At 43.4% G+C, this 12,453-nt stretch overlaps 1 protein-coding gene across 1 annotated transcript in view; it reads left to right on the top strand.

Annotated features, from left to right (window-relative positions):
- Positions 1-11,993, top strand: part of LOC138377795 (glypican-4-like) — a 33,870-nt gene extending 21,877 nt beyond the window's left edge. Inside the window, exons 3-8 of the mRNA XM_069462788.1 lie at positions 3,080-3,245; positions 8,829-8,959; positions 9,052-9,198; positions 10,179-10,315; positions 10,967-11,142; positions 11,239-11,993. Coding sequence (XP_069318889.1) covers positions 3,080-3,245; positions 8,829-8,959; positions 9,052-9,198; positions 10,179-10,315; positions 10,967-11,142; positions 11,239-11,441 — 960 coding nt within the window. The 3' untranslated portion in view covers positions 11,442-11,993. The remainder of the gene's footprint in view (positions 1-3,079; positions 3,246-8,828; positions 8,960-9,051; positions 9,199-10,178; positions 10,316-10,966; positions 11,143-11,238) is intronic.
- The last annotated feature ends 460 nt before the right edge of the window (positions 11,994-12,453 follow it).

Raw genomic sequence — 12,453 nt, 5'->3', positions numbered from 1 at the left:
AACCTCAAACTCCTGGGCTCAAGCGATCCTTCTGCCTCACAGCCTCCCTGGTAGCTGGGACTACAGGCATGCACCACCATGCCCGGCTAATTTTTCTATATATATATTTTTTAGCTGTCCATATAATTTCTTTCTATTTTTAGTAGAGACAGGGTCTCGCTCTTGCTCAGGCTGGTCTTGAACTCCTGACCTCGAGCGATCCACCCGCCTCGGCCTCCCAGAGTGCTAGGATTACAGGCGTGAGCCACTGCACCCGGCCCCCAGTTTTCTTATATAACTTCCTCATCTCTCTTTTCAGTTCTGGTATTATTTAGTGTTTCTGTAGCATGTTATAGCCGGGTTCCTTGCGATCATTTTTAGTAATTACACAATAAATCATGTGCAGAGCATGAGCTAGTACTTAGCCAAAGAATGAAATGGAAAAGCTATGCCAAACCCAGCTTCATAATTTTCCTTTACTAAAACTCCACTGTGTCATTTAGTTTGTTCTCTTTTTAAAACTTGATCTTCCATCAGCCTGTTTTAGGGGAGGGCACTACGAGGTCTCCTGCATAAATGATTTGACTTGCAGTTGAGCTAAGAATACTATGAACTACTTCCTAGAGCTATTCAAAAAAAGAATGAGAAAGGACTCTTTTGAAAAAAATTTTTTTTTGAATACAACTATCTTGGGTTTACAATTTTGCTCATTTCCCAAAGGCCCCTACCACCTTGGAATTTCTTTGTGTTTTGTAGAACAAATTTCTCATTCTAACAGAAATTCTTACTTGCCTTGTTACCTAAACCCAAACACATTCCAGAATAATCCGTGGCACATAGTAGGTGCTCAATAACTATTTGCTGACACTTTAGCTTTCTATATTTCTTATTACTAGGGCATTGTCTCCTCTTAAGCAAAATATTCAACAAATGCCACGTGGCTGTTCTGTGGTTTTTCAGTCATTTGCGTAACTCTTTACCTCTCTAAAATCCAGCCATTTAGCAGTCTCATCATTGTGAAACCCAACTAAAAATAAAGAAGAAAATAACAGATGCCTAAGTTTAGAGTTTCCTATCGTCTGTTTAAAAAGGCAGGGAAACGTGATACATCTGGGAAATCTTTTTGTCACAAATGTTTGATAAGGTGCAGTACTGGAATCAAATGTCACGAGGTGACTGTCAGCAAGTTGCTTAATCTCTTTGGCTTCAGTTTTCTTATCTCTTAAATGTGAAAGCAGCACTCAGTGATCTCTAAGGCCCCTTCCAATTCTAAGTCTTCTGTGATCCTGGGATTCTTGGGGCACCTCCCCCCTCCAGTCCTGTTTGCTCATCTGTGAAATGAAAGGTGGACAAGTATTAAAGTCCTAACAATCTGACTTTACGCTATCCAGAAAATCTAGCTGTCCAGAAGGACCATTCCCCCAGGATATTGGTTAGCCAAGATTTTACTGTGCGTTAATACATAGTTTAAAGGACTAACTTAGTGCCTAGGAAAACATTTGGGACTGGTTAAAACTGTGGAAACATCCTAATTCTTTGTAGGGAACGGTGATTTCAGTGTATACAGTTACCATTTGTTGTTGCATGTTTTCCCCCCTTTTAGGCTAGAATTCTGTTTGAGGGGTGTGGGGCGGGGAGTGCGCATATATCAGATAGGAGCCTGGCAGTGTGAAGTTTTTCTCCTGACAGTACTAATCCCCTGTTCCTAAGGGCACTGTTGATAAGTGGTATCCAAAGGAACACTTCAGAGCAGGTGACGGGCACTGCCGGGCTGCCCTGCATCCCGGCATCTTTTCCCTGCAGTGGTGTCTGCTTCCAGAAGTATGTGTTTGCAGAACTGGTTGGTACTGATAGAGAGGAGTGCACTAATCCTGATGTTGACTCTGAAAGAGGAGGGTGGGACAGAGAGAATGAGAAGACAGGAGCTTTAGTTAGCTGCCAGCATGTGATGCCTAGCCGTGATCCTTTCTAAGCCTTGATGGAAATGAGTGACAGGATGGAATCAGCTCGTCTATGCCCCAGATACTTCCACCTTTTAGAACTAGCCAGCTGAAACCGAGTCCCATTTCTCTGCAGAGGACAGCCAGCCCAATCTGACTTTGACATTGCTTCTATCCTTGCTGCTCCCCTTCCTCAGGAACTTCTAGTGGCCCCCTGTGGCCTGCCATATGGTGTCTCAGTTTCTGCCTGGTGTGCAAGCCCCTCTAAATTCTGGCCCAACACACACCTCTCTGTATCCAACCTTGTTTCCCACAATCCGCCAACCCCATTCTGAGCTGCCATGATATGCCCATTACAGTTTTCACAGCTTTTGTTCATTTCGTTGTCCCTACTTGGGATGCTCCCCCTTCATTGGATCACTTAAATCCAACCCCTTTCTTCAACATTTAACTGAAGGCCCACCTCTTCCAGCAGGTGTTCCACGAGCGCTCCATGCTTTACTGCTCCCAAGCCTCCTTTAAAGTTACTCATATTCTGCCCTGTAGAAGACATTAATTTTGCCTTCTGCTCAGCTCTTGGCACACACAGAACAGAGTACACACTGGATACTGTTCTAAACCTTGAATAGAGGGTTAAGGTTCAAAGGGAAGCCTTTTAGTCAATGTGTTTGAGAAGAAGATGTGCTTGTGTTCCAGTCTGGCAAAGACAGTGGTGGTAGAGGCCGTAGCAGGGCAAACATGGTGGGCAGATGAGGGTAGCCTCCACTACTGTGTCTCACGGCCCATTCTGGAAAGTTATTTGTAAAAAGACTGAAGTAAATTGATCAATTTATATGTGCAAGTGAGAGACTGGGAAGGAATGGGGTGGAGGAAGAGTGAGAGTTTATGGGGTGGGAGATACATACACCTTGGCTGTTTAAGGTCATGCGATGTTCATCTCCACCTCCATCTCCTCCTTCCCAGCACCTTCCCTTCACCTAATCTTGATCTAATTCATCTGTTCAGGAGGCAGGCCAGGCTGGCGACTTGTGATCCATCACAGCTCATTCTTAAATTACGTTCATGGCCAAGCCTTCACTGTCAACCTGTACACTTGCAATTTCTGTGTCTATTTAAGCCCCACCACTACTGGCTTTTTTTTTTTTCTTCTCACTTATTAGGTAAATCCGACAGCCCAGTGTGCCGACGCCCTGTTGAAGATGATCTACTGCTCCCATTGCCAGGGTCTCGTGACTGTGAAGCCATGTTACAACTACTGCTCAAACGTCATGAGAGGCTGTTTGGCCTACCAAGGGGATGTCGATTCGGAGTGGAACAGTTTCATAGGTGAGCAAGCAATTAATACATTTGTGGTGCTGGAGGTAGCTCCACTTGCAACCACAAATAATGTCGGGATTGACAGCTATGAAATTTATGTTCATTTTAGTGTTAGTTATTTCGTGTTTGCCAGACTTTGAGCGTAGTAAAAAAAAAAAGTCACTACAAGCCAGTGTTCCCTTCAACTAATGGTACCATTTCTGAAGACATTAGATACAAGTGACTACCAAATTTTTTTTTTGTTGTGGGGTGGTTTTGTGTTTTTTTTTTTTTTTTTTTTTTTGTTAGACAGAGTCTCACTCTGTTGCCTGGGCTAGAGTGCCATGGCATCAGCCTAGCTCACAGCAACCTCAAACTCCTGGGCTCAAGAGATCCTCCTGCCTCAGCCTCCCAAGTAGCTGGGACTACAGGCATGTGCCACTATGCCCAGCTAATTTTTTCTATATATATATTTTTAGTTGTCCAGCTAATTTCTTTCTATTTTTCAGTAGAGACGGGGTCTTGCTCTTGCTCAGGCTGGTCTTGAACTCCCGAGCTCAAAGGATCCACCTGCCTCGGCCTCCCAGAGAGCTAGGATTACAGGCGTGAGGCACCACGCCCGGCCGACTACCAAGTTTTAATAATAAGAAAGTGCCTTTTTGATATTTCCCCCTACAAGTTAATTTTGGTTATGGTCATAGGCTTGTATCCATGTAAATGCTATAGTACAGCCCTCATGGAGCTGTGAAAGTAGCTATTAAAATGTTATGTCTGTTACCCTGCAACCAAATCATCTACAAACTGGAAAGATACCCATATGTTATTTGGATCAGGTGAAGTCTGACTGTAGAAATTTAGGGGCTCTGCTCCTTTTTTATTTTTATTATTTATTTATTTTTTTTGAGACAGAGTCTCACTCTGTTGCCCAGGCTAGAGTGATGTGACATCATCATAGCTGACTGCAGCCTCAGCCTCCTGAGTAGCCGGGGCTACAGGCGAGTGGCTGGGACTAGAGGCATGTGCCACCATACCCAGCTGGTTTTGTTTTGCTTTGTTTTGTTTCATAGAGATGGGTTCTGGCTATTGCCCAAGCTGGGTCTCAAACTCCTGGCCTCAAGCGATCCTCCCGCCTTGGCCTCTATGGGTTCTGTTTCCATAGAGGATTTAGCAACACTGGACTGCTCTGGTGAAAAGGAGAGGACTTTTACCCTGATAATTACCATGTAGGAGACCATTACGGGGACCCAGACAGCAATGTTAGTAAAGGGGCCAGTTTCTGAGAGGGTTAATTATGATTTGGAAGAAAGGACAAATTAGGGGTAATTTCAATGTCCAGTCATCAGCTACCTTGATGCCTATTTGGTGCAAATATTAGTCCCCAAACAACAATGACCAGTGTTGAGGCTCCTAATGCTAAGTGTGAATGGGACCTCACACACATACTAACAGCTGACCAAAACCAACTTACATTTTTCCCATCCCCCAGTAACATTTGCGTAATTGCAGAATTTGAGTGTCTTTATAAGCACCTATTTTTCACTTATTTCTCCACATTATGGGAACATGTGTGCAATTTGCTGGTGTGGTTGGTTTTTTGTTTTTTTTTTTGTTGGGGGGAGTAGAGTTGGGAAATGCTTTTTAGTCTGCAGGAGAGCAAATTAGCATATTAACTCCGTTTGCAAGTGCATCAATAAATTGGCTCCAACAGATTCTTGAGAACACTGACACAGAGAAAAAAAAAAGATGTGAATATTAAGCACTTCAGCACAATTGTAGCCTAAATAGCTCAAAGCTAGAAGACCTGAAAAAATCTTCGACACCCAGAAAAGCAGAATCCCATGAAAGGGAAGGCAAAAGACCAGCGAAGACACACGGGCACAAATGGCGCGTCATGCCTAGAATGAAGCCACAGGAGAAAGTCTTGCTTCAAAATATTTCTCATGAAAGTGCAAGCCCGGGGCATTTCCAGATCTAAAGTTGCTGTTTTTCCTTTCTCTCTCTTCCTCTTTAATCCCAACCTCGTGCCCACACCCTGATGTCAAGTTTGCGATTCACTTTTGCGAAGTTGGGTTTTAAAGAAAGTTGGTGAGCCTTTTCACTTTCCCTTATAATGTACTATTTCTCCATGCAAGGGAGTAGAATTTGCCATACAGCACACACACACACACACACAAAGGTATGGTGACAGTGATGGAGTTTTGCTGACTTTTCTGTAGACATATGAAGAATGAAGGGTAGAGGGCCATGTCCCTCGCACTATTCTGTTATTCTAACATGTCTGGCAGAAACTAGAACTAAAGTCTTCATATCCTTATATTAAAATACAAATTCTTCTACATATTTGCCAAGAGTTTGTAGGTCCATATCAAATCAAAACCATACTCTGGCTTGCTTAATTAATGTTTTTAATCATTTACTCTAAAACAAGGAGGGCTTACGTTGCTGCTGCTGTTGTTGTGTATTTTTTAAATTACATTTGTTATCTTTGAAGAAACAAAATTGAACCCAAGTGGAAATTGATCGGATTTCTAAATCCGTTTTCCCCAGTTATTTTAAATGATACTTTTTGGAGGGATGAGGCATATAATTGTATCTAAACTTCATTTTTAATGGGCATACTATTCTTTATTTCTAATAAGCAGATATAAACGGCCAAGAGTAATAGACATTGTTAATCTCCAGTGCTTTTTCATGAATTTTTCACAAGGGTTTAATTAATCTGCACTGTGGTTGTAGAATTCAGTCCCAATTTACATGCCTCTGCTGTAAATTCTTTTTTTTTTTCTTGTCTTTTTTTCCCTCTCTCTTTGCAAGGAATTTTTCTTTCCCCTTTAAATGACTGCAGTCAATGAATGGTCAAGGGCTTTCCCCCCTTTCTTTAAACCAGATCTTGGGGTTAAGTCAGGAAACTGCCTTTTGTTCTTTCAGTCAGGTCGTGAGGCAGAAGATGTGGGTTTCTGATTATTGGCGGCCCAATGCAAAGGAATCGCTTTCCCTATTCAGAAGGGGATGCTTTGTTGCTGGGGGGAGGTCGGGGCGCAACTTAACGCCAGTATCCTGAGCGCTGAAATCATGCAGTTGGACTAGACCCTTTAAGAGACTAAGGATGGGTTTTCCAAATCTGCCACCTTGTTGTCACGCCCTCCCTTTCCTCTCTTAACCGCATCTGCCTATTGCCATGAAATGTGACCCTTCAGTAAATGTCCAAGTCTTGTCACCCTTTATCAGGATGGATCCAAATAGCTAAAGCACCTTGGAAGTCAGTTTTATAAGGGGCTGATCATATGAAACGTTCAGTTTGAGAAATAAACCAAATACCTCTTTACCCCCCCCCCACCTCCCCACCAGAAAAGTCAGTTTCTAGAGAATCATAAATTATGCTAAGGTGCAACTTGTTCTCTGCCACATACTGTAGCTATGTGAGCGCTCATTTGACTCATAGCCAACCCTATTAATGTCACATGTTGCTGCCAGTGGGAATTTAGCATGGGGATTGCTGGCGGGGACACCAGCCAGTTCCTGGCAGGAGGCAGGAGCCAGTGGGTTATCCCACAAACAACAGCCCCGTGGCTCACGTCAACCAAAAGAAAACCAAGACACCAAACCAACCAGCTTTGGATTTCTCTGAGAGCTTCTTATCAGGGTTGGCTGCTGCTACGGGGGAGCCGATTGAGAGCCAACATGACTTCCCCCAGGGGTGAGCGGCAGCTTTGGCTCTGGGCTGCAGGCAGAATGCTCCTCAGTCACATTCTTCCAGTCACATTCTTCAGCCGTGCAACACACAACGCCACGGCACCGGCCCCAACAAAGACCCGGCTTCTCTCTCCATTCCCAGGCCCTTGTGTATGGCCGGCCGGCTCAGAGCTTACAAAGACGCCAAACAGCCAGAAGAATTGGGGTTTACGTTTCCTTTCAGTCTTTCACAAACACGCTAGTGATCTGGCCTTTCCTCACCGCTAGGGGAATACTTAGTTACAAAATGTGCTGGGTTTTGTTGTTGTTGTTTAAACCTCTACATTTTGGATGTTTATTATCTGTCTATTCATAATATTTTTATTTGGAACAAGCGATTTCTTCTCAGCTTACGAAAGAATGTGCTTTCTGTACGTGGCAGCCCTGATGATTTGACAATGATGAACACATTTAAATTGTGCTCCACTTGTTTACAAAAGTCTCCTTCTGCTACCTCATCAAAAGCATTTTTTCTCTCCTCTACTACAATGGTCAGCCTTTACTTAGAGGTCAGAAGCATTACTTTATTGGCACTTACCACAATGCAATCTGACACTTTGTTATTACTTTAAAAAAAATTAAATTTCGTGGAAATCTATCTGTTTTCTGTGACATCAGAATTGTACAACAGTTTAGAGAAATGACCCCATGCATTAATGTTGTGTAGCATTTGTTCTAGGTTGAACGTGAAAGGCCGATGACCAGATTTGGCTTCATTGATAGGCTGATGACTGTACTCCTTTCCACTAGAGAGCTCGGGTGGAAGCTCAGCTGGGGCTGCAGTTGGCCTGGGTGTTCTTTGGGGAAGAACACACAGTCTTGTGGAGACCAGCCCACTACCTGAAGGCAGTGGATAATGTGGGTCTAACTTCTGTTGCCATTCATTAAGCACTGCGATGTAAAGGGGAAACACAAGCTTACAAGTCCGCTGCTTGTCATTAACGAAGCATCCTTTCTGTCATTTGGGGATTTCATTTCCGAGATCTTTTAATTTTGTACAGTAGGTATTAGGCAAAAATATTAAACCTCATAATCCCAATGAACATGTATGACAAGAAAACAAGTAGAGCGTCTTTTGTTGAAGAGATTCGGTGCTTCCTGGAAAATGCTAGATTCCTCAAAGTCTGAAAGTGACTTGCAGGCTAATCAGTGAAGATACATAGTGTGAGCACATGAATTTTGTGCACTGTGTCTTGTGTTGTCTTTTCACTTGACAAAAAGGAGGTACATGCTTTGTTTCGAATGAATTGAGGCCTTTATATTTGAAATGGGATGTTTATCTTAATGCAAAAATTGCATCATTCAGAGTTTCATTACGTGAAAAGTCATTAGAATTCCCAGGAATGCTTTCATTTGCATTTTCCAACTGTGTACTCAAGGATCTGAGGGGTTTTATCTTAAAAAATGAAAGAATAGAATTGGTATGCCAGGATTTTAACTGATTTATGTTTTTAACTCTTGTCAATGGAACCTGAAATGCAAAGGTCCTAGGGAAGTGTCTGGGAGAACTGGCATGTTATTCTGCTTCCAGCCTTGGATTTGGCATCTGGGAGCCAGCTCAGAGCCTTACAGGGACAGCCACTGACGCACGAAGGAGTGGATGATCAGTGTGATGGAAGATTGCTGATGGGCTTCCTTGCTGTCGAACAAAGCATTCATCTGGCCATTTCACACTTTAGAGAGCTGCTGATACATGATGACTAAATACAGTTTGGTGTAGTGGCAATAGATAGAAAAATATGAAGTAATTATGATGTGTGCTTTCTCCCCACCCCATACGGGAAATATGGGGTAACATAGTAAACTAATGACTGATTACCCAAGGCCAAACTGATGATTTACTTTATATGCTGTATTGTTCTTCCCCAAACCTCGGATTAGATGCCATGCTGATGGTGGCAGAGAGGCTAGAGGGTCCTTTCAACATCGAATCGGTCATGGATCCCATCGATGTGAAGATTTCTGATGCTATCATGAACATGCAGGATAACAGTGTGCAAGTATCCCAGAAGGTAATGAAGGCAGGCTGCTGGAAGGAGAGCTGGAGGCGCCCTCTGGCTTGCAGCCTGGCTTCCCTCATGTGACCTCACTTACTCCAATGCAGGTTTTCCAGGGATGTGGACCCCCCAAGCCCGCCCCAGCCGGACGAATGTCTCGTGACGTCTCTGAAATTGCCTTCAATGCTCGCTTCAGACCGCATCACCCCGAGGAACGCCCAACCACAGCGGCAGGCACTAGTTTGGACCGACTGGTGAGCACTTGGGCAGGAATGGCCGTGTTCAATTACAAGGAACTGAAAACATGCTCAAAAGGAATTTTTCGTTGGAAAGCTTACGAATTTGGGTCTTTCAGGTGTAACTTTTCAGGCAGATTGTATGTGGATATCAGTAAATCTGCCTCTCTCGCCTTCTAGCTCAGGAAGTTCCTACGTAGTCAAGGGATGTGATGCGACAAGTCTTGTCTCAAAGCCTTCCTTTAGTTTCACTGTGTATTTACTGAGCATCTACTATGTGCCCAGCACTGTGCTAGGCATAGGGAGGCTCAGAGGAATAAGGCAGGTCCTTGTTCTCAAAGGGCCACAATATGGAGGCAATGACAGAGAAGCAGACATTCCAGGCTTATTCACGTCAGGTGATAGACAAGGGCTGTCCGGAAAGTATCCAGCCATTGTTAACATGTAATTTTCATATTATAAGAATGGAAACTTTCCGGACAGGCCTCATATAGTAAATGCTAGGATGAAAGAAGAGCAAAAATCTACATATAGGCAAATTTCTTTATGCACAGCAACATGCTACCAGAGCGTAGGAGAGTATTAATACAGTAGTAGGAGGGAACACAGAGCCCGAGGACACGAGAAGAGCCATAACAGGTATGTTTCAGAGTGGATAATATATGAGCTTGATTCTGACTGTAAAAGCCTTAGCAGAAGAGACTGTGTCTTAGTGTGTCTCCAGGGGACAGAACCTGGTGGGCCTCGGACAGTGGTCATAATTAGGAGGTAGAATGGACAGTGGATCTAGGCAACTCCTTCAGAGCTTGCATGTCAACTATGAACTTATTCTAGTGGTTCTGTACTTCTAAGTATAAATAGAATCTGTGTCTTTCTCTCCCAACCAAAGTTGACAGCGAATTGCATGTCACTCTGGAGATACTTTAGAAATGGTCAAAAGGCACTCACATAGGTAGTTTTGTGTTGTTTTACAGAGGTCTTTGTTTTTTCTTAATTAGGTTACTGATGTCAAGGAGAAACTAAAACAGGCCAAGAAGTTCTGGTCCTCTCTTCCGAGCAGCGTTTGCAACGATGAGAGGATGGCTGCAGGAAACGGCAACGAGGATGACTGCTGGAACGGAAAAGCCAAAAGCAGGTTAGCTCTGTCGAGTGGATTTGCAGTCTCTCCCTTCCTCGATGCCTGGGTAACCTTCAGAGGGGGTTCTCTGGGTCCTCAGAGGAGGCACTGGGAAGCAGTTCGCACCCAGTAGGCAGCAACGAGAGGGAAGGCTTCTAGATGTTCTCAGGGATGGGCTTTGCAGTGGAAATGTTGAAAAGGTCCCCAGCTACTTGCCAAGAGTACTGGGTCAAAGGATTGACGGCAGTTATGTTCTCGTATCAGGGCTGTTCCAACAGTGTCATTGTTTTAAAAATGTTTAATGTCTGTGGCCCTTTGCTTAATGGCCTGGCCTCATAAAGCACCAGTTCTTAAAAGGTCTCATTCTCTGACCTGTCGATGCCCTGTGTCCCTCCCTAAGGCACTCACTAACGTGGACAACTTACCGTTCCGAGGGTACTTTACTTTGCCGCCCCAGCCTCCACAGTGGGGACAGCTTTCCAAAAGGTTATGGGCGAACTGGAGAAACAAGACACACCCAGGAAAAGGAAAGATTAGTGTTCGTTAGGAATCGAAGAGCTTCCATTTAATTGTGCTCTGTGGAAATTTACTAGCGTCTAGCAGATATATTTGATGATCTCATTCTCTTTGCTCTCCTAATCATCTTCCTGGGGTCATTTCTCATTCCAGGTACCTGTTTGCAGTGACAGGAAATGGAGTAAGCAACCAGATCGACAACCCAGAGGTCGAGGTTGACAGTAGCAAACAGGACATACTGATCCTCCGTCAAATCATGGCCCTGCGGGTTATGAGCAATAAAATTAAGAATGCTTACAATGGGAACGACGTGGACTTCTTTGACATCAGTAAGCCTTTGCAGTTTTAAAAGCGCAAATTGTTCTTGCATGCCTCCTCATGAAAACAAGGGGAATGAAAGCGGTATTCCACTTTTTTAAAACTAGGTGATGAAAACAGTGGAGAAGGAAGTGGAAGTGGATGTGAGAATCTGCGGTGCGTCCCGAAGTTGGAGTACAACGCCACGGACCACGCCGGGAAGAGTGCCAGCGACAAAGCCGACAGTGCCGGTGCCCATCCTGGGGCACAGCCCTACCTCCTCGCTGTCTTCTGCATCTTGTTCCTGGTTATGCAGAGAGAGTGGAGATAATTCTCAAACTCTGAGAAAAAGTGTTCATCATCAAAAAGTTAGAAGGCGCACCGGTTATCACTTTTATATCATTCTAGTGACTTTGCTTTTTCAATGAATGGACAACAATGTACAGTTTTTACTATGTGGCCACTGGTTTAAAAAAATGCTGACTTTGTTTTTTTCCCTCAGTTTTGGGGGAGGAAGAGGGACTTGTGCGTTAAGTTGGTTCCTGCTCCCCTAGAGTCGTGTTAAATGTGGCTAACAGTGTAGGTACAGAACTGTAGTTAGTTGTGCATTTGTGATTTTATCACTCACTCTATTGTACGTTTGTTTGTTTTTTTGCTCATTTTGTTTGTGGGTTTTTTTTTTCCAATTATGATCTCACCTTGTTTCTTACAAGAAAACCAGGGTCCTTTTTCTTGGCATGTAACTGTACGTACTTCTGAAATATTAAATAGCTGTACAGAAGCAGGTTTTATTTATCATGTTATCTTATTGAAAGAAAAAGCCCAACAAGTGGTAAAATGTCCATCTGTCCCTGTTATTTTAGTTGCCTTACGTGGAGAGAAGTGGAGGTGATTTTGGTTTTTTAATTATTATTAAGTTAGGACAGTATGTGAAGGTACAAGTGGCCTTCTGAGCCACTTGTCAGATTGTATTCAAGCATAAATCCAAGAAGGTCATACATACTTCATTTATAGCTGGATTGGAAGAGACTGCAGACTACCATTTTGGTTGGAGTTGAATTACATAAGCTAAGATATAGGTCCATTTCTTGAACGCACTTAAAGTTGTAATTCATTTAGAAGAAGATTCTTGATAGATACAAGACATTCAGGATGTCCCAGTTATCACATGTTCACACTTGGGTTTGGGGGTGTATTTTTATTTTTTTAAGTTAGCAAGCCACTGTGTGCTAGTTTTCATGTCCACACTGACCTTCTTTGAATTACTATCCCAATGGCAGCAGTAAGTGACCAACAATCTCATTTGGTCCCCCTTGTTACAGTGGTCCAGATTTCAAACCCAA

The sequence above is a fragment of the Eulemur rufifrons genome, chromosome 30 (assembly GCF_041146395.1).
Source record: "Eulemur rufifrons isolate Redbay chromosome 30, OSU_ERuf_1, whole genome shotgun sequence".
NCBI lineage: Eukaryota > Metazoa > Chordata > Mammalia > Primates > Lemuridae > Eulemur > Eulemur rufifrons.
This window is presented reverse-complemented; position numbering and strand designations above follow the sequence as displayed.